A 25000-nucleotide genomic window follows, 5' to 3' on the forward strand; every position below is an offset into this window, starting at 1 on the left:
CCCCCCCACCCGCTCTGTCTGAGATTTGTCCTCACCATATTTCCGCAGGTCGCTCAAGGTCCGCCTACAACCCCCTTCTGGTACAACAACCAAAATCACAAATCACTGCTCACCTTCACTTTCATTCCTTTTTTTTCCCACCCTTGGAATAAACTCCCACACTTCCTCCATCCCATTCTTCCCTCCAGATATTCAAAACAGCTGTTCACCACCACCTGTTATCGTCCCCCATCCAAAACCTTGATCTTTTCTACCCCGTTAATCCACCCCAAACCCACCTCCTTCAAATTCCCTGCTTTCCTTCCTGAAAGTCCCTGTAATGTCCCTCTTGTACACCCCATGTTCTCTGCCCCATCCCTTTCCCTTCCACAGATCTCCTCATATCTCTGTTCCCCACTGTTTTGTCCTTCCCACTCCCATCCCTCTTGTCTCATGCCACCCCCCCCCCCTTTGCTGTGTGTTGTGTGTTTGCTCTCATGCGAGCCTCGACAATGTATACATAAAATAAAAAGTAGCTTCACCCATAATATCTTTGACACAATAATGACAAAAGCTGTGATGTGATCAGAAAAGCTTTTGTTTATTTTCACGTGATTACAACATGGCTGAACACTTATGTTAAACGTAATTTATTACATGTAAAAAAAAGTATTAGATAAAAAAATATTTAAAAAAGATAAGACTAAAAAAAAAATTCATGAATTTGATAAGTTAAAAATGCTAAATACATTTAACGTGACAGGTTTTTTATGAACAACGAATGATGCGGGATTCCTTTTACAACGCGCGACACGACACTCACAATGAGCAAGTTCATTTACATCATCCTGTACATTTCTCAAACAGTATGACCCATTCCTTTTGCTGTGATCTCTGTTATTTCTGACACAACACATTCTGTAGCACTAAAAAAAGTAATTTACTCAAGGAATATAGATCTATTAACTTTGGAAAAAAATATTTTTCTCATATCGGTGCCCATGTTCTCGAAACCTTCTCTGCTGATGTTTTTTTGGTCCCGTTTTTAAACTTCCTTGGCCTTTCCTCTGGTCTCGCTCCCGCTATACTCTGAGCCCTCCAATCCTCCCCACTGTGGGATGTATGCAATCTTCCCTGCAGAGATTCGAGCAGACAGTACGCTATCCATCTCAAGTCATCCCCCATCCTTATCCACATCTTCATTTTTCCCATTAAGCAATCCCAACCCAACCCTCTTACTCGTAGGTTGCAGTGTTCCCTCCTCTCCTCTCTTTCCTCCCTTCCCATTCATTAATTCCTTTCTTATTGTGTTAAAATGTCGCCCTGCGGTCGACTCTGTCAGTCATCTATACCCTCCACCTCCTTGCTCTTCCGTGAGCCTCAATCTTGTAAAAAAAAAAAAAAGACAAGAATTAAAACAAAAAAAACAAACAAAAAAAAGCATCAGCAATTAAAGTGAAATATTAGAAATGTTACAAACACTGCATTTTAATTTTAACACAATGAGGAATGTATTTACTCATAATAATACTGTTAAAAATACACAGGAGGGTTGATCGTTGGCTTTCAAATTCATTTTTGTTGCAGATTGTACAGGAAATGAATACGAAGATGAATTGTTTTGTCATTCAAAAACAATTGGAACATGAACTACTGTAAATCGTCTCTGAAAGTTCATATTTGGTTTTGGAATGTAAATTAGGGAGAATGCAAAGTTATGTGCTGTGTTAGTAAGTTGGTAAAATTTTCAGGTCCGATGGGTTTAGTTTTCATCAAACTTCGGGTTGACAACAGTTGTAGTAGCACTCTTGTAGAGAGGATTATCATCCTGCAAACAAAAACAAACAGGTTATAATTGCATGTCATATACACCCTCTCCCTTTGCGCTGACCACATGGAAGCTGTGTTCACAATAACAATCCATAGTAATCTGGGGATACTCATTCAGAGACCTACAAATCCCTCATCGTCTCTTTCTGTTGTTGTTTCGTTCCTGTGTATTGCTTGTGTTTTTGTCCAATTTTTCGTGTTTAATTGTTCCGTGTTGTGGTGTATCGGCAAATTGGTGTCCCTGTGAATATCTGGCCGATGAGCCAAAGCCTCAGCGAGTCGGTGTGCCAATTATATCTCTGCTCTGAAGATACGTGCCTCATTCTGCTTTATCCCAAGTGTTCTCTTTCATGCTCCTCAACTTGATCTTATTTCCCCCTCCAAACAAACAAATATTTTCGCTCGAAACCCCCCCCCCAAAAAAAAAACCACAAACTCACTGTGCCTCTAATTCCCTTCCTTGGTTCATTCTTTATTCTTCCTTTCTCATTCCCTCCCAACTGAACCAACATTCCTGATAACTGAATTCATTTGCTTCTTACTTCAAAAGCTTTAAACATTTTATAATGTTTAATTTGCCTTATTTCATGAAAACCAACGTTCTTCGTCGTTCTTTACTATCACGAAAACCCCACATGTTCTTTTCCTTTCCAAAATTGTTCAACTCAAAAACGATCGGTCCACCAACCATGCCCCGGTACCGACAGCACTACTTTCCTCCGTGCCACTAACAACCCCTCATTTCACCCCTCCCATGATGTCGGTTTCTGTACAGATAAATTGTGGATCATGAGAAGTCCAGTTTGCAGAAGATGTCTGAGCACGACCATCAACTCCCTTCCAAGTCCATCATTGGTATAAAGCCCATCAATGTCAATATGCTCCCCCCCCCCTTTCTCTCATCACCTGACCCTATTGTGTTTCTCCCTAGCTATTGTCTTGCTCCTCTGGTTCAATAGGCCTATATATCTCATCCCAGTGGCAGAGTTGTACTTTACATCAAAAACTCCATTTCCCACTTTCCTTGGAGTGCTCTTACACTGCCAAAACCCCAGAAGTACTGTTATATTTGTGGGGTAGATGGAGGAATTTCAGAGGGAAGGTAGGAGTGTATGGAGTAGCTTGGTCTGTGAGCATGTAGGAGACATCTCAATGTAAACTAAGTAGGGAAACTGTGAGCTGAAGTGTTACGCGTCACCACATGGAGGGGGGGGGGGTCATGCTTTGTTAATCAGGTAGGGTTTAAGGATAATTTCTCCCAGTGCGATTTCCCCTGTGACCTTTTCCTACGTTTTTTTCATTTCAAGACTGGCGATAAAAAGGGATCACGTCCTTAAAACAACAACTCAGCTGTACGTCCAAGCAGGCAAGAAACCCCGTCTCCAGGGGTGACAACAAGCAAACCACACGGCTGGAGTGGATGATTGATGGGCATGACGTGAGAGAGTGGAGGAGAGTGAGGTTAGGATGAGAGTGACGTGGTGTGCGACAACGGAGGAAGAGGGAAGTTAGGTTCAGAGCGGAACACAAGAATGAGCGGGACAGAAGTGAGAGCCAGCCATCTTAACCATGCAGCCAACACTTGGCCAAAATCGCAAATTAATGGCACAATCTGTGTTTATTAAGTACCAGCAGGAATATTCGGCGTTGCCTGGTATTGCCCAGTGTATTTTTTTGTGGGGGCCTTAAACACTTCCCCACACCAACAGTATAATGAAGGAATGGGGTCGGGGATCATTTAAGATTACCTTTCACATAGCTACAAAGGCTTTGGCATGACAGAGCGATTTATTATTATTTTTTTTGTAACAGAGCGATTCCAACTTTATTTTTCAAAATTTTGAAAACTCTTTTGCCTAATACACTCCCTGGGCATCAGGCACTCACTGGTGAAACTGTGGTGTACTTTTATATCATGAACTTTGTTCCATTAACTTGTCCAACCAAGAGCAGTAGTGTTGGCGTGGTTTGTTTTATCTGGTTTTTAACCATTCATTTTGCACAACATGACTACGGGTCTCTTGGAACACTTCGTCGCGGGACGAGGAGAGGAAGAAAGGGCCTTTCCTTTTGTCTGCTCACCATTTTACACCCTTGTCTTACTTATTGCTTGGCAGCTCAGTGTGGTGTAGTGGCCTGCGGGGGCAGGGCACAATGCGGGGAGCGTTGTGGAGGCATGGAGGAGTGGTTTTGGAGTGGTCACGTGCCTGCGGGGGATATTGGTATTCGCGCCGCCTGAGGCGTTGTGTAGTATGTAGTAGTGTGCATCTGGACGGGCAATAAACAGTGTTCGACAATCCTCACGGCTATCCGAGTCCCGCTGCCCTCCGGACACTACAGTTGGCGACGAGAATGGGATCGGATCGGCGTGTGCGAAGTGGTTGGGTTACGTCGGTATTGACTTGGAGTCTTTGGCCGGGGCGATTGGATCGCTGCAGCGAGTAACTCAGCGCACCTCGCGCGGTTCGAGTTCAACACCGGGCGAGGATCCCAGGGAAGCGCATCGCGAGTTTCGCGCGCACGACTTCGGGCGGGTGGAGTCCTGCAGCCTGACGTCCCGCCGGCGCCTGCGAGTCACGTTGAGTGGACGACGGCCGCGCTCGGAGTTCGTTTTATTTCTGCTTTGCAAACCTCGGGAATGGTTTCTGCGAGGCCACGGCTAAAGGATGAGGACATGAAGTTCAGCTCAGATGCGGCGTCGGCTGTCGCACAAGCTCTGAGGGATGTCCAGGGTCTCGATGGTTGATGCGCAGCAGATGATCCGGGGGTCAGCGCGATGTTCCAGGCGTGCACAGCCGCACGCATGGTCTTCGGCCCGGATCGTGACCGAGCGTTGCAATGCAGTCAGTCGGACGGCGGTCTGAGCACTCGGGGACGTCTACGGTGTGTGTGCCGAGAGTCAGTGCTCATCATAACGGTCATGGATGGCAGTGTGCGAAGCGACCCCTACGTCCCGGGTCGAGACCTACTGACGGTACGGTGTTTTGTGCATGGCATACACTTTTACGCCCTGGGTCGAGTCTTGCAGCCTGGGCCTAGCGATCCCAGCGACTTGGAGCAGGAGATGCTGCCGATGTTGAATCTGTTTTCAATTGGTCCGAAGGTGACAAGACCAATGACAGTGGAGGTCGAGATGATCGGGGCACTGATGCTGCCAATGTTGAACCTGTTTTCAATTGGTCCGAAGGTGACAGGACCAATGCCAGTGGAGGTCGAGATGATCGGGGCACTGATCGTGTGTAGAGTTGAGTCCGCTCGTGCTACCCTCGCATTGCACACGTATGCCGGTGAAGCGCTACCGGCGGTTGGCAGGGCACACGTCTTGGTTGCCCATCAGGGTCAGCGGGTTGCGCTCCCGTGGTTCGTGGTGCGAGGGGAGGGGCTCGCGGTTCCTGTTTCGGAGTTCGTACCTCCAGGTGCACCTGTGCCTCCTTTGAGACCTGAGGGCGAGGTTCTGGCGGCAGGAGCCGCGACGATGCAACGTGGGCTGCCGTTAATTGCTTCCTGCGACGATGATGTACGGTTCTGGAGCAACGGGAGCCATGCCAGCTGCGATGAGCTCTCGCGCTTTGGCTGCGCTCTTGATACAGTGTGCACCCGTGTCGTTCAGGCGATTTCAGCGGGGGATTGGAGCGAGTCAGTCGCGTTCAAGAAGTTCACGGACCGCGACCATCGACGACAAGCAGGTCATCGCAACGTCGCGACGACAACCAAGAGACGGACACGCGATGTGATTCATGGGTTGCTGATTGTTGCGTATTTGATTTTCGTTGCTCGAGTGATGCAATTTAGCGTTGTTACAATAAATGCCGACAGTTCGTGTGTGAGCATAATATGTTTGGCTGGGATCAATCGATGGGATGTCCGATATGATCGATGTGATGTGAAGGGCTTGGGGGCGATCGTGGCGAATAAAGAGATCTGGCCGATCTCCAGCTGCGAGGGCAGCCCACGGCTCACTACCCTGTCATGTGTGGGGATTATGCTGGGAGGATGCGCTGTACGTGAGGGGAAGGTTGCATTGGAGCAGACAATGTTTTTGTTGTTGTATGACACTGATATGTCTCCAGGCTGCGCTGACCGTCCATGTGGACGTGCATGGTTTTCTGGGTTGGGTTGGATGCGTGGTTTTGGCTCAGGGCCGGGGCTGGTTCGCTGTTCAGCGTTACCCCCACCTCTGGTTTCGCCAAGGTCAGACGTGCCTGGCGCCCTGGGGCGCAACTCTCTGTTCTCGCCAAAGCCGTTCGGACGTGCGTTGAGATCTCGGCTGATTGTGATGCGTGGGTTTGTTATGGGATTGATGGTGCGCCCAGCCGACGGCGCTGTTCAGTGTCACCGCCCAAGGTCAGACGGGCTTGGCGCCGGGCGGCACAAACCTCTGTTCTCGTCAAGGTCGGCTGCGCTGGCGCCACGGGGCTTCCAGACAACGGGGCTTCCAGGCTCGGAATGTTTATCTGATTCGGGTCTGTCTGGGGGAGATGTGCCGCCTTGTCGACCGGGGGCGTTTGATGGTGCCGGGGGAGGTTCGCTTGGGAGGTCATCGCAACCTCGCCGGAGGGCGTGTAAGCATGAGCCGCCTGGGGGCGCTTCTGCTGCGTAGTGATGCTGTGCTTCCCAACTGGCTTCTTGATATCTTTTAACGTAGTCAGGGTTTTGGTGGCTTCGTCGTGCAACTTAGTTTTCGAGCACCTGTCATTGCTTTGAAAATTCAGCTCGCTCACGTCAACACGTTATATGGTGTGATGGGGTGGAGGGCTGAGTTATGGGCCGGGTGACACCAACGGCATTAGGGTTGGTTGTTTTCTGTGAGGGGGTGCCTATGCTTTTTGATTATTATCGTTTTTGTACCTTTTTGCTTTTATGTCATGGTATTCTATGCCGATTATGCTTATCATTATTGTGGTCATTTTGTAATCGTAGTTTTAGGAGGGAGGAGTGTGGTGTAGTGGCCTGCGGGGGCAGGGCACAATGCGGGGAGCGTTGTGGAGGCGTGGAGGAGTGGTTTTGGAGTGGTCACGTGCCTGCGGGGGATATAGGTGTTCGCGCCGCCTGAGGCGTTGTGTAGTCTGTAGTAGTGTGCATCCGGACGGGCAATAAACAGTGTTCGACAATCCTCACGGCTATCTGAGTCCCGCTGCCCTCGGGACACTACACTCGCCATTTTCGACCATCATCATTCTCCTTGTCGGGCAGCTCGCCATTTTACACTGTCAAGGAAATGATTCATCTGCTTGAGTTTCACTGGAGTTAAACAGGAGTACACTGGAGGTCACCTAAGTCCACTAGAGTTCACACTAGTTCGCTGGAGTTAAACCACATTCGCAGCATTATCTTCAGTGACACATTTCTTCTCTTGATGGAAGAAGCTTCATACCACATGCCGCGTAGCGCCTTGCCATCTCCAGTGGGTTTTCACTCCTTTTCGCCACGGGACTTCTGTCAGTGTAACTCTTTTGCGGAGCAGCTTATTCCCATGGGCACTGGACATTTAGGACACACACTCAAGCTGAACAGACACCACTCAGACTGGATGAAGGAATCAACCTTGAGCAGTGAGTAGAAATCGATAACCTCCGATCTTCTATAAACCTCTGAAAGTTTGATGAAGATCTGTTCAGCCATCTCTGAGAAAAATGGCGACATACATACAAACAGACAGACAAACGGCTCTCTGAGAGTGTCGATAAGGAGACTAGTGGAAGGCTTTTTTACATTTGGCAAACATACGTAGTTTAGACTAAAAATGTATTATATTCGTCAGCATACAATATTCCTGTATGTATTTCAGAAAGAGAGTGAAGCGACATTTGTTCAAGTAAAACTATAACTTGAACACAACTAAATTTCATTTTGTGGGCACAAAATCACTGTGAATCCCATTCTAAGGATGAAGATTGAACTTGGATGCAAAAAAATACGACTTTGGTTCACTTACAACACTTTTCTCAAACTTCAGGAATGTAAAAAACACTTGAGCGTATGGAAATAAATGTGTACATGATGGTCAGAAAGATGGATAAATAAATGGTAATCATATTATGCACAAATGCTTTTGCAGCCCTGCTCAATACCACAAGCAATAATTATGCTACGATGAGAAGTACACAAGAACCGTACTTTGTTCCACTTTGCTTGCGAGCGCTCCATTTCAAACTTCTTGTATTCACGGCGGTCATACAATGTTGTGAGGAGTTTCCATACAATGAGCAGCAGAAGACCGATGAACACAACACCCGCAAGCACGCTAGGTACAATAGTCAACGCACTTGGAGGCTGTGGACAAACTGAAAGGTGGGCAGTGAGAGGGAAGAGAGCATCAGAGTTGTTGCGTTGTTCCTTGAACATTTTACTGGGAAAAAAACTTTTCAACAAGAGGAACTCATTTTGAAATGACATACAGTGCCGATAGAAAGTCTACACCCCCCTTTAAAATTTTTCACCTTTTGTTTCCTTATAGCCTGGAATTAAATTTCATTAAATCAGACTTTTTTCCACCTTTATTTACACATCGTAACCCACAACTTCCAAGTGAAAAACAAATTCAACAAATTTCTGAAAATTAATCAAAAATACAAACTACAATATCTTTGTTGGATAAGTTTCCACCCCCCTGAGTTAATACTCGGTGGAAGCACCTTTGACAGTAATTACAGCTGTGATTCTGGTGGGATAGGTCTCCACCAACTTTGTGCACCTTGATTGGGAAACATTTAACCATTCTTCTGGACAAAACTGTTCAAGCTCAGTCAAGTTCCATGGGGAGCGTTGAGGAACAGCGATCTTCAAGTTATGCCACGGATTTTCGATTGGATTTAGGTCGGGACTCTGACTGGGCAACTCAAGAACATTGATCTCCAGTGTAGCTTTGGCTGTGTGCTTCGGATCATTGTCATGCTGAAAGGTGAACTTCCGTCCCAATTTCGGCTTTCTTGCAGAGGGCAACATCAATGTTTAATTTGGTTCAAGTCGGGACTTTGACTGGGCCACTCAAGAACAATCATTATCTTCTTATTCACACACTCCAGTGTGGCTTTGTCTTTGTGCTTTGGATCATTGTCCTGCTGAAATGTGAATCCCCGACTCAGTTTCAGATTCATGGCTGACTCGAGCAGATTTTCCTCGAGGATTTTTTTGTATTGTTGCGGATTCGCGCCCGCCGGCGTGCTGACGGCCACGTAACTCGAATCGCGGCACGTCGCCCACCGGACGGACAATCCAGTCGTGACCCTCTCGGACTAACGCCGGGAACCAGTCACGGGTGGACCTTTCGGTCTCACCGCGATCGAGCCAATCAGCCCCCGCGTGGGATAGGGTTGCTCGCCAAATTCGACCTACCTAAGTACCCACACGGAGGGTAGACCGGGCGATCGCACCTCGCCGCAGGTCGACTTCGGACACGGGCCACTTAAGCGACCCGTTCCGTACTATCGGGATAACCGAGCGGTGTTATCGTCGGCCTCGACGGTTCGATTAATTATCGGGCGTATTCAGCCCACTACCAACCCTTTACGTGAAGCAAGATGAGGATTCAATGAAAGAAATGACGAAGCGAAGCGGGAAACAGTTCAACACAAAGCACATTTACTCACGATGAACGGAAAGCACACATATTCAATTCCACCAAAAGCACACAGAAAAGAAAAACACAATGCAATTTACACAAAAAGCAAATGCGACAATGCAGATCTAATACCGATTACGCGAGCACACGGCAACACTTATACAATTTTACTTCACAGACGGCGCCGACAACACATACCCAAAACCAAGGAAAAGAATACCCTCAAGGATGAGGCGGGCCTGAGGCCGAGACCGGGTCAGGCCTACCCGTCTGGTGATGAGACGCGGAGCGGCGATGGTGCCTCAACTCCGCGGGCCTCGCGGACAGTGTCTGGTAGGGGGTGGGAAAGGGGCCCCCTTGGTCGCACTATCTCAGCGCGGGGGGAAACAGGAGGGGGTTGCTGATGCTCGGGGTATAGAGGATTCCTACTCTGCCTCGAGTCCCGCGACGAGCGTCTCCACCTCGGCCAGGTCGTGCTGTCGGCCTCCCTGGGGTGCAGCTCCCTGCACGACGCGAGCACCCCCTCGTCTGCCCTCGCCGCCTCTCCACAGCTCCGTCCCCTCCGCTCCGACTCCAACGCACACGACGACGACCAGCTCCTTCTTGCCAACTCCACCGCCCGCGAAGTCTTAACTCTCTGTTCCCTTGACTGACGAACGCGGTCGCTTTTATAAGCCCCGTGGCTTCGCCTTCTCATCTTTGACCCCCTCCCTTCGACCTTTCACCTCGCTCCCCATTGGCCCGAGAAAAAGTGGGCGTGAATGCTTTTTGATCAGTTTTTGAAGCACAAAATCCGTGATTTTGTACACGCTGTTCGGCGCGCGCCCTGCACGAGTCCAACACCGGTACCCACAAGCGGCGCAAGAACGGTGGCGATGCGACGGTTGCGAGGTGTGACGTGAAGGTCGTGGCGGTGGGTGGTTGATGTTGTGACTGGTGATGGTAACAATGGCGGTTGGTCCAAATTAAAGATAGTAAAAGAAAAACGGCTATCCTGAAGAGTCGCAGCACGCATAAATGACATGTATTCCCACTAGACAACGGGTTTGGGCCTAACTACACATGTACTTACCGAGATATCTCACCTAAGGGACCTGAATGGTGGTTTGCGAATTTGGTAACCACAACACTACCCCCTCCCCTTTTTACAGACTCGTCCCGAGTCGTCAAATTTTCGTGTGCCATCATGTGTAGTTTTCCCCTAGTACATTTTACCTACGGATCCCTGAGTGCGACATTCATGGTATTCGTGTCCCCAAAATAAATAACCTGAGGGCTGCGTAACTACCTAAACAAACTCACTCACACGGACGACTTAAATAAAATTGCCGGCGCTAAGACAAACATGCCGGGGGCGCACTCATATTTACAGTACATCTTAACCTTAACTTACAAATTTTACACTAAACCATGGCCCAGGATCACTGAACTCTGCAAAAAGAAAGCAGTTAACAGGGAGCCAGGCTGCTCGCATGCAGTCTCTGGCTCAAAACAATGCAGGTGACAGGGAACGTGGCTGGCTGCTCACACTCAGTCCAAGGCCTTCCTTTTTGAACTGAACGCAGTGAACCACAACGGTGCATGGGCTGCACAAACGCAGTCTCCGTGCCAGCTCAAGTGGCACACGCAATGAGCACAACGAATGGATGGGTGAACACAAACACGGTGCACGGGCCGCCACTGCAGGCCCGTGTTGTAGCTGCCAACAGGGCAGTTCTTGCAGCTTGCAAACTGTTACCTTGCGGATCCTGGCGCACATGGCAATGAACAAGGGGGGGGGGGGCAAAGCAAAAATTGAACGGGGCTGGTGAACCTGGGCAGTGGGCATGGCATGGCAAAGGTGCAGGCAACACAGCCCGCAGAAGAAGGCCGCTGCAGGCAAACACAGCCGGCAGATGAACTGGCCGGCACAGGCCTTGAAGAAAAACAGCCAGCAGATGAACTGGCCGGCACAGGCCTTGCAGAAAAACAGCCAGCCGGCAGACGATCCAGCCGGCACAGGCCTTGCAGCACAGCAGCTGCAGATGAAGCTGGCCAGCCTTTGCCGTTCAGTGGAGGTTGGTGGAGGGAGTGCGGTGGTGCTGGCCACTTGGAAGGCGGGCTCGGACCTACCTACCTGTCTCCCTCCCAACCTATCGCCTTTGCCTGTCACTGTACATACCCACTCCCTTAATTTGTCAAACCCCAATTTAGCCCCAACTTATTTTTTTGTTGTTTTTATTTTTACTTCCCCACTATAAATCGTCCCCTAACCCCCTTTTTCGTCCTTGTTCAGCTAACCTATCCTGTCACCTAGCCTACTCCCAACCCCTACGTTCCCTTCCCGGAGGGGAATAAGGGAGAGCCAACGTCCTGTGTCGAGGCCCAACTCAAGCCCCAGAATGGCCTCCCCAGAGTTCGGCGATCTTAACACCAAGTGGGTCCAGCGGCCCACAACGAGAGCGAGGGGATGGATGGTGCGAGGGGTACATCTCCTAATCTACCCTAACCATTTAACTGTTAAACTACCCCGGGGCTTTCAACAAGCGCTTCTCGCTTAAACTATTGGTTCTAACAACCCAGATTCCCGTCGCCTGTGTTGGTGTCCTCACAATTTCGGGCCTCGCCCCCCAATTTTCTCTCCGTGCCCTCACACGGTCTCCTGGCTGGGACACGTGGCTCCCTTTGGCAGGCACGACCCTCTGCCGATTCTCCCGCTATGGCACCCCCGGGCACTACACTGCCTCCGAGCCTACCAGCTCCCTAACACCGGGGAGTGCCCCCCATGGCACCTCCCCTGAAACGCACACGTGGCAGGCTGGCTTCCCGGGCCCCTTTCCGAGGGTCACCCGTGCCCACAACACTGCCCACGCGGCTAATGGCGCCCCCGCACCAAGCAGGCGCACCCGTGCCCACGACGCTATCCCAGCCCCCCATGGGCCCTTGGCCTACCACGGCCGACTAGCCTGGTGCCCGGGGTACCCACTCAGCGATACTCACCTTTCGCAGCCACGCTCCCAAGCCCGTCAACAGGGCTCCTGCACCCCTCCAAATGGGTCTCGAGCCTACATTCCCACCAACAGCAAAACGACCTCCGTTTTGTAAATTTGACTAACCCCGCTAACTCACTTTACTCTGACCCCGGGGTCCCTTGGGCGGGAGTCACTCCTCCCCCCAATCACTCATCGCACCATGCATTCCCCATTCGCTCCACACACACAGACCCGCTGGCCTCACTCACTCACCAAGCACATGCTTCCACTTCACTCACCAACTCTTCAACACACTCACCGCTGAACTCTGCCATCCTCCTAACTACATCCCCTAACTAGCTCGTGCTCCCACGTCATCCTTTAAACTAGTAGCACGTTCCATTTAACCTACGTAGCTAAGCTACGTCCCCTCTACACATCCACAAGTCTGTCACTGTCTCCAAATAATCCCATTAATCAATTCCCCAACCTAAATCTGGCTACAATCCCTCCAACTAATCCATTCCACGGACTCCATGAGGACTTTCCCCTGCCCCATGAAGTCGGTCTAACTAAGCTAACCCTTCCCCCTAACTAGTTTCCATCCTGTGCCCAGGACCAAGGGGGTCTTCCACCCCTTGCCCAGGAATCCTTTGCACCCGAAAGTGAGGCTTACTGTTTTTTTTTTTTTTTTCCATGCGCAGCACCTGCGCGGCAACTCAGAGCTCGCGCACTTTGCACCTGCCCGTGACGTCATGCAGCTGCACGTGTTCCTCGTCCCTCCTTGGACGGTACCATCCGGCAGAGATACCCCTCCTGCCGGATTCCAACCCCACGTGCAGCCATGGCGTCACCGTGCGCATAAAAAAAAAACACAAGCCCCACGTCTCGAGGGGTTCCCCACGCGAACACATGTGCTTTGCCCGTTGGAGCTTAACACACACGCCCGCGTGGAGAACCCGTCCGGTCCAAATCCATTTACCTGCCTAAACTTTGTCCGTCCGCGGGATCGGCAAATCCACCGCGTGCGTTTCCGGACCGGGACTTCGCTCTCGCAAGCGAGCACGTGGCGGTCTCGTGCGTTGCACAGCACGAACCTCGTGCTCGCGGCTGGGTGAACCCGGCACGGTCCGCGAAACAACTACAGCCGCTACCCGGCTTTCTTTCTTCTCATGTCGCCTTCGTCGTCGCCATTCAACCCACGCACACCTGCGTGTTACGACGCACACAGTCCACTCCATCACATTCACACCGGGAGACGCGGCTGCGTGCTCCCGCATGCCAACCGACATCTCCCTCACATACCGCTCTCACACACACGGTCTCCCTTGCATACGGCCGTTCACTCACGCGTGCTTCACTACTCACACAAACCATACAACTCACACACGCGGGGGCACTCAACCGCTGTGCCTCATCCACACACCGTGCCTCACTCATACACGCGGGGGCACTCAACCGCGGTGCCTCATCCACACACGGTGCCTCACCCACACACGCGGGGGCACTAACCCGCGGTCCCTCACTCACACTGGCCGTTTCACTCACACACACGGCCTCACTCACACACGGTGCCTCACCCACGCACGGCGTGCTGGGAAGCACGTACTCTGGCACCATCGCCACCACACCACTCACACACGGGGTCGCTGCCACACACGGGGACGCACTCACACCTTGCACCACACACACAGGGACAACCACACTGGGGATTCGAGTCCCCACAAGGGTCTCCGGGGCCTCTATACCCCCCAAGCTCTCCGTGCACCCGTCCACAGCACCCGTCCCCTCAACCTCGCAAAACACGACCGAACTCACCTGGTCGTGACTCGCCTCAAGGGGGCAGACTCCCTCCCCTCGTTCCTGGAGGAGGCCATCCAGGTGCTCGCACTGGGTCTCTACACGCTCCGCGAGCTCAACCCCATTGTCCTCCACTACCTGTGTGTGTGTGCGCGTCACTTACCCCGTCTTCATCGTGTTGTCTCTCCTCTATCGTTCCCTTCCCGGCTACCGTCACTGCCAACTCTTCACCCTCTATCTCCCGTGTCTCTATACATTTATAAGTTTCTGTTGTCGTCACCTCGTGTCTCGTCTCGCACGTTTTGGTCTCCCCATTTAATTTTTCCCTCTTGGTCACCGTCGATTCCTCTGTCACGACCCTCGCCCAACACGCCCCCCGAATTATTTTTTTACCCGCCTCCACCGCGGGCCTGTCAGCCGTTGCACCCCCTTCCAGCTCGTTTGCTCCTGCACGTGGAGTCGCCATTTCTATCTCCCTGCTAACGGCCTTCATGCCCGCCTGCAGGCATCGGCCCATGTTCTGCGTCTCACCGCGTCGTTCTTTCATTTCCTCCTTCATGTTTGCTTCCATTCCGTTTATTTGTTGTGTATTCGCATCCAATTTTTGTGTATTCGCATCCATCCTCGTTTTTACTTCGTCCATTTGCTTGTTCATGTTCGCATTCATCTTCGCTGTCGTTTCCGCATACATTTTTGCCAGCATGGTGAATAGCTGGGTCATGTCGGGTGCGCTTGGGTGAGCCGTTTCTTCAGGGGTTGGGGAAGGGTTTTGGTGGAGAGGGGGAGGGGAGGTGTCATACACCGCGGCCGCCGCCGCACCCTTTTCGGGCTCTGGGTTCAGTTGGGCGAGTCCGTGTTCCTGCACAATCAACATTTCCTGCTCGGGGATTCCATCCTGGACCATGGATTCTACACATTCTACATCCATTTCTAATACCCCCGGCTCCCGCTCGCCTTGAGACGCCATCTTGCTTCTCGTGAAGGGTTAATTTCGCTCGCTCGTAATTTGGAGGGAATCGGGGGTCGCTTCTCTCACCCCTGGACCGATTCCCGTGAATTTAGCCGGAGACAGGAGAGCCCGTTTTCCTGTTCTCCGATACCAGTGCTGCGAGGAGGGCGATGGATTTGTATCGCACGACCTGACACCAGTGTTGCTGATTCGCGCCCGCCGGCGTGCTGACGGCCACGTAACTCGAATCGCGGCATGTCGCCCACCGGACGGACAATCCAGTCGTGACCCTCTCGGACTAACGCCGGGAACCAGTCACAGGTGGACCTTTCGGTCTCACCGCGATCGAGCCAATCAGCCCCCGCGTGGGATAGGGTTGCTCGCCAAATTCGACCTACCTAAGTACCCACACGGAGGGTAGACCGGGCGATCGCACCTCGCCGCAGGTCGACTTCGGACACGGGCCACTTAAGCGACCCGTTCCGTACTATCGGGATAACCGAGCGGTGTTATCGTCGGCCTCGACGGTTCGATTAATTATCGGGCGTATTCAGCCCACTACCAACCCTTTACGTGAAGAAAGATGAGGATTCAATGAAAGAAATGACGAAGCGAAGCGGGAAACAGTTCAACACAAAGCACATTTATTCGCGATGAACGGAAAGCACACATATTCAATTCCACCAAAAGCACACAGAAAAGAAAAACACAATGCAATTTACACAAAAAGCAAATGCGACAATGCAGATCTAATACCGATTACGCGAGCACACGGCAACACTTATACAATTTTACTTCACAGACGGCGCCGACAACACATACCCAAAACCAAGGAAAAGAATACCCTCAAGGATGAGGCGGGCCTGAGGCCGAGACCGGGTCGGGCCTACCCGTCTGGTGATGAGACGCGGAGCGGCGATGGTGCCTCAACTCCGCGGGCCTCGCGGACAGTGTCTGGTAGGGGGTGGGAAAGGGGCCCCCTTGGTCGCACTATCTCAGCGTGGGGGGAAACAGGAGGGGGTTGCTGATGCTCGGGGTATAGAGGATTCCTACTCTGCCTCGAGTCCCGCGACGAGCGTCTCCACCTCCGCCAGGTCGCGCTGTCGGCCTCCCTGGGGTGCAGCTCCCTGCACGACGCGAGCACCCCCTCGTCTGCCCTCGCCGCCTCTCCACAGCTCCGTCCCCTCCGCTCCGACTCCAACGCACACGACGACGACCAGCTCCTTCTTGCCAACTCCACCGCCCGCGAAGTCTTAACTCTCTGTTCCCTTGACTGATGAACGCGGTCGCTTTTATAAGCCCCGTGGCTTCGCCTTCTCATCTTTGACCCCCTCCCTTCGACCTTTCACCTCGCTCCCCATTGGCCCGAGAAAAAGTGGGCGTGAATGCTTTTTGATCCGTTTTTGAAGCACAAAATCCGTGATTTTGTACACGCTGTTCGGCGCGCGCCCTGCACGAGTCCAACACCGGTACCCACAAGCGGCGCAAGAACGGTGGCGATGCGACGGTTGCGAGGTGTGACGTGAAGGTCGTGGCGGTGGGTGGTTGATGTTGTGACTGGTGATGGTAACAATGGCGGTTGGTCCAAATTAAAGATAGTAAAAGAAAAACGGCTATCCTGAAGAGTCGCAGCATGCATAAATGACATGTATTCCCACTAGACAACGGGTTTGGGCCTAACTACACATGTACTTACCGAGATATCTCACCTTAGGGACCTGAATGGTGGTTTGCGAATTTGGTAACCACAACAGTATTTTGCTCCATCCATTTTCCCTTCTATCCTGCCGCCCCAGTCCCTGCTGATGAGAAACATCCCCACAACATGATGCTGCCACCACCATGCTTCACATTAGGGATGGTGTTCTTTTGGTGAAGTACTGTGTTGCATTTGTGCCAAACATAACGTTTTCCATTTCGGTCAAAAAGTTCCATCTTGGTTCCGTCAGACCACAAAACTTTTTCCCACATGGCTTCAGAATCTCTGGAGTGAGTTTTTTGCAAACCTCAAACAGGACTCAAGGTGGGCTTTTTTGAGTCATGGCTTCCTTCTTGCCACCCGAAAGGTGGAAAAAGTCTGATTTAATGCAATTTAATTCCAGGCTGGCGATAAGGAAACAAAAGGTGATAATTTTGAAAGAGGTTTAGTCTTTCTACAGGCACTGCAAATCACCTTTTGTTCTGCAAAATGTGGGAAGAGCAAAGTAAATGTTATTCGACACTTTTTTGCTTACTTGCTTTCCCTTACCTATATCTTCGAGGACACTGATGATGGTAGTGGTACTACTCTCGTCAATCTTGTATTTCATGATGCAACTGGAACCGTTCCGCTCCTTACACTCTGCTCCTTTCATTCCTTCTAAGCTCTTTTGCGTGGTAATATTTATTGAGCAGATTGTGCAGTTTTTAACCAATGGACCGCTCTGGAAGGTCTTGCATTCCACACAATCCCTGTTACAACACATGAGTATTGAAACTGTTATACTGGACCAACAATATTTTCACTGCTTCATATCAATCAAGGAAATAGCTGCAATAACATAGGATTGACCTTTTATCGATTAACCACGACCTACTTTAAGTCTTTCAAAAGTTATTATTTGCCTGTTTGATGTTTCCACTTGAGCTTCTAAAGATACTGGGATACATGTCGGAGACGGACACAAGTTGATTTTCATTATTCCGTCCACCCATGTTGTGGCCGAGACAGGGTCAATCTGTCTGTCCAGGGTGTAACGTTTTTACCATTTGAGCTTTTGTCATCAACTTTTCAACAAACCTTTGTTTTGAGAATGTGGAGAAGACGAATAAATAATTGGGTCAAAATGTCAAACAGCAAAGGCACAGTGAGTACTCAAGGCTAGACCTTACCTTTTGTATTGAAATCCAAGCTGGAGGTGGAATTGAATGGTTTAGTCAGAGAGGATCAGCAAGAAAATCAAATTTTTCAAAATGGCCATCTTCAGTGGTCCCAGTTCTGAAAGCCGATGGTTCTCTTCGGATATGTGGGGATTACAAGTCAAGCTACAACTGGGTAGCAGTCATCGATCAGTACCCGATTCCAAATGTTGAAGACCTATTGGGCTGTGATGAGTGGTGGTCAGACATGGTCAAAGTTGGACCTACCAACTGCTTATCAAGAGTTTGAGCTGGAAGAGGGCTCTAAAGGCTATACCTCATCAATATGCATCATGGTTTGTATTCATTGTTACAACCATATGGCATCTGACATATCCTCATCCCCAACATTTTTCCAGAAATTAATGGAAGACATATTAAAATCAGTACCATTTGTAGTGACTCATCTGGATGACATTCTTGTGTTAGGTAGGACAACCTGGCCCACTTAGGCAAAGTGTTTCATCATCTGCAGGAGACGGGAATTCAGTTGAACTGATCAAAAAGCCTCATCTTCACAGTTGAACCAAAAATCTGTCACAAACTATGGCGACCGGATCGACAGGATGGGTATTCGGCCTATCCAGGAGTCAGTGTGGGACATTGTGGATGCACCTCAGCCAAAGAATGTGAGCCAGCTGAGGTGTTTTCTTGGGATGCTGAATTACTATCACTGGTTTCTGCCAAACGTTTCATCAGTGTTCGAACCCCTACAGGGTTGGGTGGAGTAGGGGTTCAAAAGCAGCAAACTTTTCAGCAGTCAAACGAGTTGTTGATTTCTGCAGAGGTCCTCGTAACGTATGACATCAATAAGCCACTAGTGCTATCGGCAGATGCTTCACCATCTGGAGTGAGTGCAGCAGTGTCACATCCAATGGATAATGGCAGCGAAAGGCCCATCATGTTTGCATTGAGAACCCTTAACCAAGCAAAACAGAATTACGCCCAATTGGACCAAAAAGGGTTGGCAGTAATTTTTATAGTGAAGTGATTCCATCAATACATTTTTGGTCATAACGTGGAGATCCACACCAATCAAAAACAATTGATTGGTTTATTCGGAAGGGACCGACCTAACCTGCAGATGGCATCCTCAAGGGTCATTCGTTGGGGAGTACTTATTGCTGCTCACTATTCATATTCACTGAGGTATAAACCAAGGAGGTCTCAGGACAATTGCGATGGACTGCGTAGATTACCCTTGTCTGAACGTCCAGGTCAAACTCCCAGCTTGCCTGACACTGAGATGATCATGCACATGGTAGACACATAATCATCTCCAATTACTGAGTGGACATTAAGACTTGCTCTTGGAGGGATCCATTGTTGTGTGAGGTCAACAGGTATCCTCAGATGGAATGGCATAACTGGTGTCCGTTTGAGGAACTAAAACCGTTTTTCAATCTGAAAGAGCAATTGAGTGTGGACTGTGACAGTATATTTTGGGGCCATTGTTGAGTTGTGATTCCAATGCCTGGTCGTTCAACAATTTTGGAGGAATTGTCGGAGATGCACCCAGGGGTGGTCTGCATGAAGGCATTAGCCAGAGGCTGTGTGTGGTGGCCCAACATCACTCAGGATATTGAAAGATTGGTGCAAGGTTGCAATGCCTGCCAAGTGAATGCCAGGAACCTTCCTGTCACAGCATTGCACCCATGGGAGTTACCAGCTCGAATCCCAGACCATGGCAGTGCCTTCATGTGGACTATGCAGGTCCCTTCCTCTGCCAAATATTGTTTGTTGTTTCAGATTCATTTTCAAAATCCCTAGAAATCCATATGTGACATCCCTTCCTGTAACAACTACTATTGAGTGTCCAATGGACCTTTTCAAAACACAGTCTAGTGGAACATCTGATGGCACTTGTTTCACCGCTGCTGAAATTTGGGCCTTTTGTGTTCAAATTGGTGTTTCACTCTACTTTCACTCTTGTCTGACCTGCTTGTAATGGCCTGGCAGAAAGGATGGTCCAGACATTTAAACAGGCGATGAAGAAGATGAAGATGGAGAATAACAGTCGGAGGAACGAGTTAGCCTATTTCCAACTTCGGTATTATGCTACCATACATACAATGACAAGGCATTCGTGTTGACATTTCATCACAAAATGACATTGCGCCTGGATCTGGCTCGCCCGTATTTGAATGTGCATTCAAGTCAACAGCAAGAGCTTCATCGGGAGTAGTATGTTGGCTGAGATTGTGCTTTTGCTCCCACTGATATGGTGTTCACAAAGAACCATAGGCAAGGGGATCGATGGCTGTGGAACACAGTTTTTTGTACACATTGTCAAGGCTCATATGAGAGCTAACACACAACGCACAACAGAGGGGGAAGGAGACGAGGGGCAGGAGAGAGAAGGACAAAACAGTGTGGAACAGAGGCATTAGGAGATCTGTGGAAGGGAAAGGGATGGCGCGGGGAACATGGGGAATAGAAGATGGACATGACATGGACTTTCAGGAAGGAAAGCAGAGAATTTGAAGGAGGTGGGTTTGGGGTGGATTAATGGGGATAGAAAAGATCATGGTTTCGGATGGGGGATGATAAGAGGTGGTGGTGAACAGCTGTTTTGAAGGCCTGGAGGGAAGAACGGGATTGAAGAGAGCGTGGGAGTTTATTCCAAAGGCGGGAAAAAGGAGGAATGAAAGAGTGAAGGTGAGCAATGATTCGTGATTTTCGTAGTTTTATCAGAAAGGGGGTTGTTGGCGGACCTTATGTGTCCTGAGGAAATATGGGGATGGGGGTGGGGGGACAACATATTGCAGATAGAGCAGGGAGGGCAAGACTGGAGAGGAGACAGAAGAAGACAGAAAGACCACCGACCTGTCTGCGGTGAGAAAGTGAGACGCCCAAAGACTCAACCTCATTACAGGAGATACCATTGATCCTAAATGCCTTGGTTTCTACAGCGTGAAGCTGAGAAAGGTGAGAGGCAGGAGCACCAGCCCAGAGGGGAGAGCAGTACTCCATCAGGCTGTGGACGGAAGCTTTGAATGTGGTCAGGAGCTCAGGTGGGCTGAAGAAGGACTTTGCACGAAGGAGGATTCCCAGTCGGCGACTGGCTTTGGAAGCGAGGTTTGAAATGTGGCTTTCCCAGGAAAGGTCATGGCAGATAGTGAGACCCAGAAGCTTTAAAGAAAGGACTTCTTCCAGAGGATTGTTGAGAAAGTACTTTGGGGTGGGGGAGGGGGGTTCCAAACGGTCCTTTCAGAGAGACATAGTGAGAGTGTGAGATTTGTCAGGATTGAAAGACATGTTCCACATGTTGGACCAGTTTGTGATTTTATCCAGATCTTCAGAGATTGAAGAAGCTGCTCCTTGCCAGTCTGAGGGATGGCAGATGGGACGACAGAGGGTGGAGTCATCAGCAAAGTGATAAAGAGGATTTTCCAGAGTCCGAGAGATCATTGATGAAAAACAGTAGAAGAACAGGGCCCAGAACGCTACCTTGAGGAACTTCAGCCTGGCCATGAAGTGGGGATGTGAGAACTCAATTTGGGGCCACACGTTGACTGTGACAGGAGAGGAAGTCTGTGAGCCATGAGTGGAGATTGCCTTGGATACCACAGGAAGAGAGTTTGGTGAGTAGGGCAGGGTGCCCGACCATGTCAAAAGCACACGATGTGTCTCGGGATATGGCTCTGATTTCATGTCCGGCATTGAGGACCTCCATCCATTGTTGGGAGAGCAGAACCAGCATATCCAGGGTAGAGTGACCTGGTCTGAAACCAAATTGATGATCAGAAATCAAGCCATTGGAGAAGAGGAAGGATTTAATGTCTGAAGCGATGATGGATTCCATAACCTTGCTGATGATTGGCAGAAGGCTGATTGGTCTGTCGTTGCAGGGATCTGTTTTTGCACCTTTTTTGTGCAGGGCGGTAATGTTTGCTGATTTCCCAGCAGATGGCAGATGACGTTGAGCAAATGAGAGGGTGAATAGAACAGAGAGAGGGTGAGCAAGAGCAGAGGAGCAGGATTTTAGGACATGTGGGCTGATGGGATGTGATGAAGGAGACAAGCCCAGAATCCTATCAGGTACAACGAGATTGGGGTGGACCTGTACGCGGGCATGTGGACCAGTTACATCCTCATTCAGAGCCCTCTGAGGAGAGGACCTCTCTCAGGTGCAAATATATGGTTGTGGACCAGCAAGAGCCGGTTGTGGAGTTGGGTTGGTTTGGTGATGGGTCATGAAAGGTCAACTTCGGGGCCTGATATAATCCACTCGGGACCGACCATCTTTGGGACTTGAAAGTTGGGTTTCACCGTTCGGACCATCAGGTCAAAGGATTCTGATCATAGCTCATGCTGCACTGAATTATGTTGTTGTCTTCAGGTGGAGGAGTGAGAGATACAGTAATGAGTTAAAATTTGTTGTTTTTATCTTGCTTATCCTTGGAATTTTTGCCTGTCATTGGTTTTAATTTGTCTTCATTTTAGTCTTCCAGATCAGGAAGGGTGGAGAAAAAGCAGGTGGAACGGCATTTCGGGGAAGTGGCCTGCTGTGATTGTTGCCTGTGTTTTATTAGTTGGCACATGATTCCAATAAACCTTGTCGGTTGATTCCAAGGAGTGAAACTAATTCTCGGCATCATAACATTATTTTGCTGTTTTTGGAGAGAAATATTTAATTATGGTTATTATCTCGTGAATGGTCACTCAAATCGCTGTACATTGCATAAAGTTAATCACCTCCACCACTGAAGGTGAAGGAGGTTATGTTTTCACCCCTCTTTGTCTGTCTGTTTGTTTGTTTGTTTGTTTGTGTGCATGATATCTCAAAAAGTTGTGGACGTATCCGGATGAAATTTTTTGGACAGGTCGGGTGTTTGACAAGGACGACCTGGTTTGATTTTGGTGAAGATCGAGATCCCGATCTGACGAAGAAAATTTTGTTTTAAGTGATTCTTCACCATTGAGAGAAAGGGCCAAAAATGATATACATCACGATATCTCAAAAAGTTTTGGATGGATTCAGATGAAACTTGGTGGACACTTTAGGTGTGTGACCACGACGAATTGATTCGATTTTGGTGAAGATACGAATCCGGATCCAAGTACTTGAATTTTTAAAGTGATTCTTCACCATTGAGAGATCGTGCCAAAAATCATATTTAGCATGAGATCTCAAAAATGTATTGGGCCAGATATGTTCTCGTGGATCAGGCATTACGTGGCGGAGGTATATGCTCTACCGAGCGACCTTCTAGTTGTATGATGTGTTTGTCCTGGGATTTCATGGTTGTTGAAGATCTTTCCTTTTGTTTCCTTTCTCAAATTACAGTTGTGTATATGTGACCATTGGGGGTTCTTTTTGTTGCACTATTTCCTGGAAGTTTATACCATACACCACTTGATGAAGCAATCTCTGAACAAGTATCAATTCTCCCTATATTATCAAACTCGATCTTCATCTGAACGTCATCCTTTCAAGTTTCAGACTATTTCAGGTTCTTCTGATAAATTTTCAAACAAAACTGTTTTTAATATCCATGAACACAGTCTATAGTCCTTACCATGTGCATGCAAACACACACACACACACACACACACACACACACACACACACACACACACACACACACACACACACACACACACACACACACACACACCTCGTATTCGCATGTCCTACCTGTGCTCAATACAGGGTCGGCAATTGCGGCACAACTCGCAATACTTTCCATAGTGCTTGCTGTCGAAGCAGTCACAAATGCCACATTTACAGATGCCCCTGTCACTGCAGATCTTCCCAGCGTACTTTCCTCTGGGTGTCATGCATTGGCTATTTTCCATCGGACAATCGCATGCGTTGCCCGTGAAGCCAGGATTGCACTCACATTTATCACACCAGCACTTCCCTTGGCCTGTGCATAAAAAAAAAAAACAAGTCAACACAAGGATCTCCAGTATTCATGCTCAATATTTTTTGTAACTTTATTTTTTGAATGTTATATATTTTGGAGGTGAAAATAATACGTTTCATCCTTTTTCTGTCTATCTGATACAGTAAATATATATATATATATATATATATATATATATATATATATATATATATATATATATATATATATATATATATATATATGTTACATCAGCAAAACTATTGTGACAAACTTGAAATTGACTTTCTGCACATGTTTTTGTGTAACTTTTTACGACACTGAAAAATTGGACATGTTTGTTAAATATTAGTTGTTGTGGTATATTTTACACAATGCTGCAGTGCATGATTGCAATGCCATGCTGAGGGCCCTTCTGTACACTGGTATGACAATGCACACCTTGCTATCCTACGGCGTCTGTTAAAATTGATTCAAGGAGAGAGAGCGAGAGAGAGAGAACAGAGAGGGGGGAAATGAGAGATTGACAAAGTTAAGAAGTTATTGGGGACAGTTTTAAGCTGGAAGTTTAAAGCTTCAACTTGGACATGCAACTTGACTGTTAAAAATTCCTTTTATATGAAAAAAAAAACTGGTAAAATAAAATCCAAACATCACAAGAAAGCTTAGGACATGTACTTCATCCTGAAGACCAAAGTATCCATCCATCCATTGGGACCATACTCTGTGCAGAGCGTTGGTGCTGCCTCAGCAGTCTCCTTGACTATTGGACACAATCCTGGACGGGTCGCCACTCCGACACAGGATACCAGCAAGCTGGAACTCATTTTGCCGACCTCAGAAGGATGACAGGCAGAGTCAACCCCATCTGGTATTAATTCAACAGCTAAGGGCGATTTGAACTCAGGATCCTCGGATCCCAAGACCACCACCCCTCACCATTAAGCCAACAGCAGGCACAAGACCAAAGTATATTGTCAAAGTATATCGTACAACAAACATGGATGCAATGTGCATGCACCGTTTGGTCGTAAAGCTCGAGTTTGTATCCAAGAGTCTTCTTCGGACCTGCTTGAATGAGGTCCATTGTGCACTTCTTTGTTTTCTTCAAGGAAGGATGTTGGACGCCCAGTGCTGCACAGTTCTCAAGTTCAGAGAGTTGTTCGGAAGAGTTGAAAAT

General features: G+C 48.9%; 2 protein-coding genes across 3 annotated transcripts in view; one reads left to right on the plus strand and one right to left on the minus strand.

Moving 5' to 3' along the window:
- Positions 1-559: 559 nt before the first annotated feature.
- LOC147029300 (integrin beta-1-A-like) overlaps positions 560-25000 on the minus strand; it is a 120999-nt gene continuing 96558 nt past the window's right edge. For both annotated transcript variants that reach the window (XM_085872255.1, XM_085872254.1), the window contains exons 15-18: positions 23610-23841; positions 17319-17521; positions 7927-8093; positions 560-1807 (exon numbers count right to left, since the gene is read on the minus strand). In XM_085872255.1, the coding sequence (XP_085728381.1) occupies positions 1742-1807; positions 7927-8093; positions 17319-17521; positions 23610-23841 (668 nt within the window). In that variant the 3' untranslated portion in view covers positions 560-1741. The remainder of the gene's footprint in view (positions 1808-7926; positions 8094-17318; positions 17522-23609; positions 23842-25000) is intronic.
- LOC147029301 (uncharacterized) lies at positions 1801-6905 on the plus strand. Its single transcript, XM_085872256.1, has 2 exons — positions 1801-2664; positions 3117-6905. The coding sequence occupies exon 2, from the start codon at positions 4586-4588 to the stop codon at positions 6407-6409; it is 1824 nt and encodes a 607-aa protein (XP_085728382.1). The 5' UTR covers positions 1801-2664; positions 3117-4585; the 3' UTR covers positions 6410-6905.

Source organism: Eptatretus burgeri, chromosome 3 (genome assembly GCF_056783735.1).
Source record: "Eptatretus burgeri isolate ZD-2024b chromosome 3, Ebu_testis_v1, whole genome shotgun sequence".
NCBI classification, from domain to species: domain Eukaryota; kingdom Metazoa; phylum Chordata; class Myxini; order Myxiniformes; family Myxinidae; genus Eptatretus; species Eptatretus burgeri.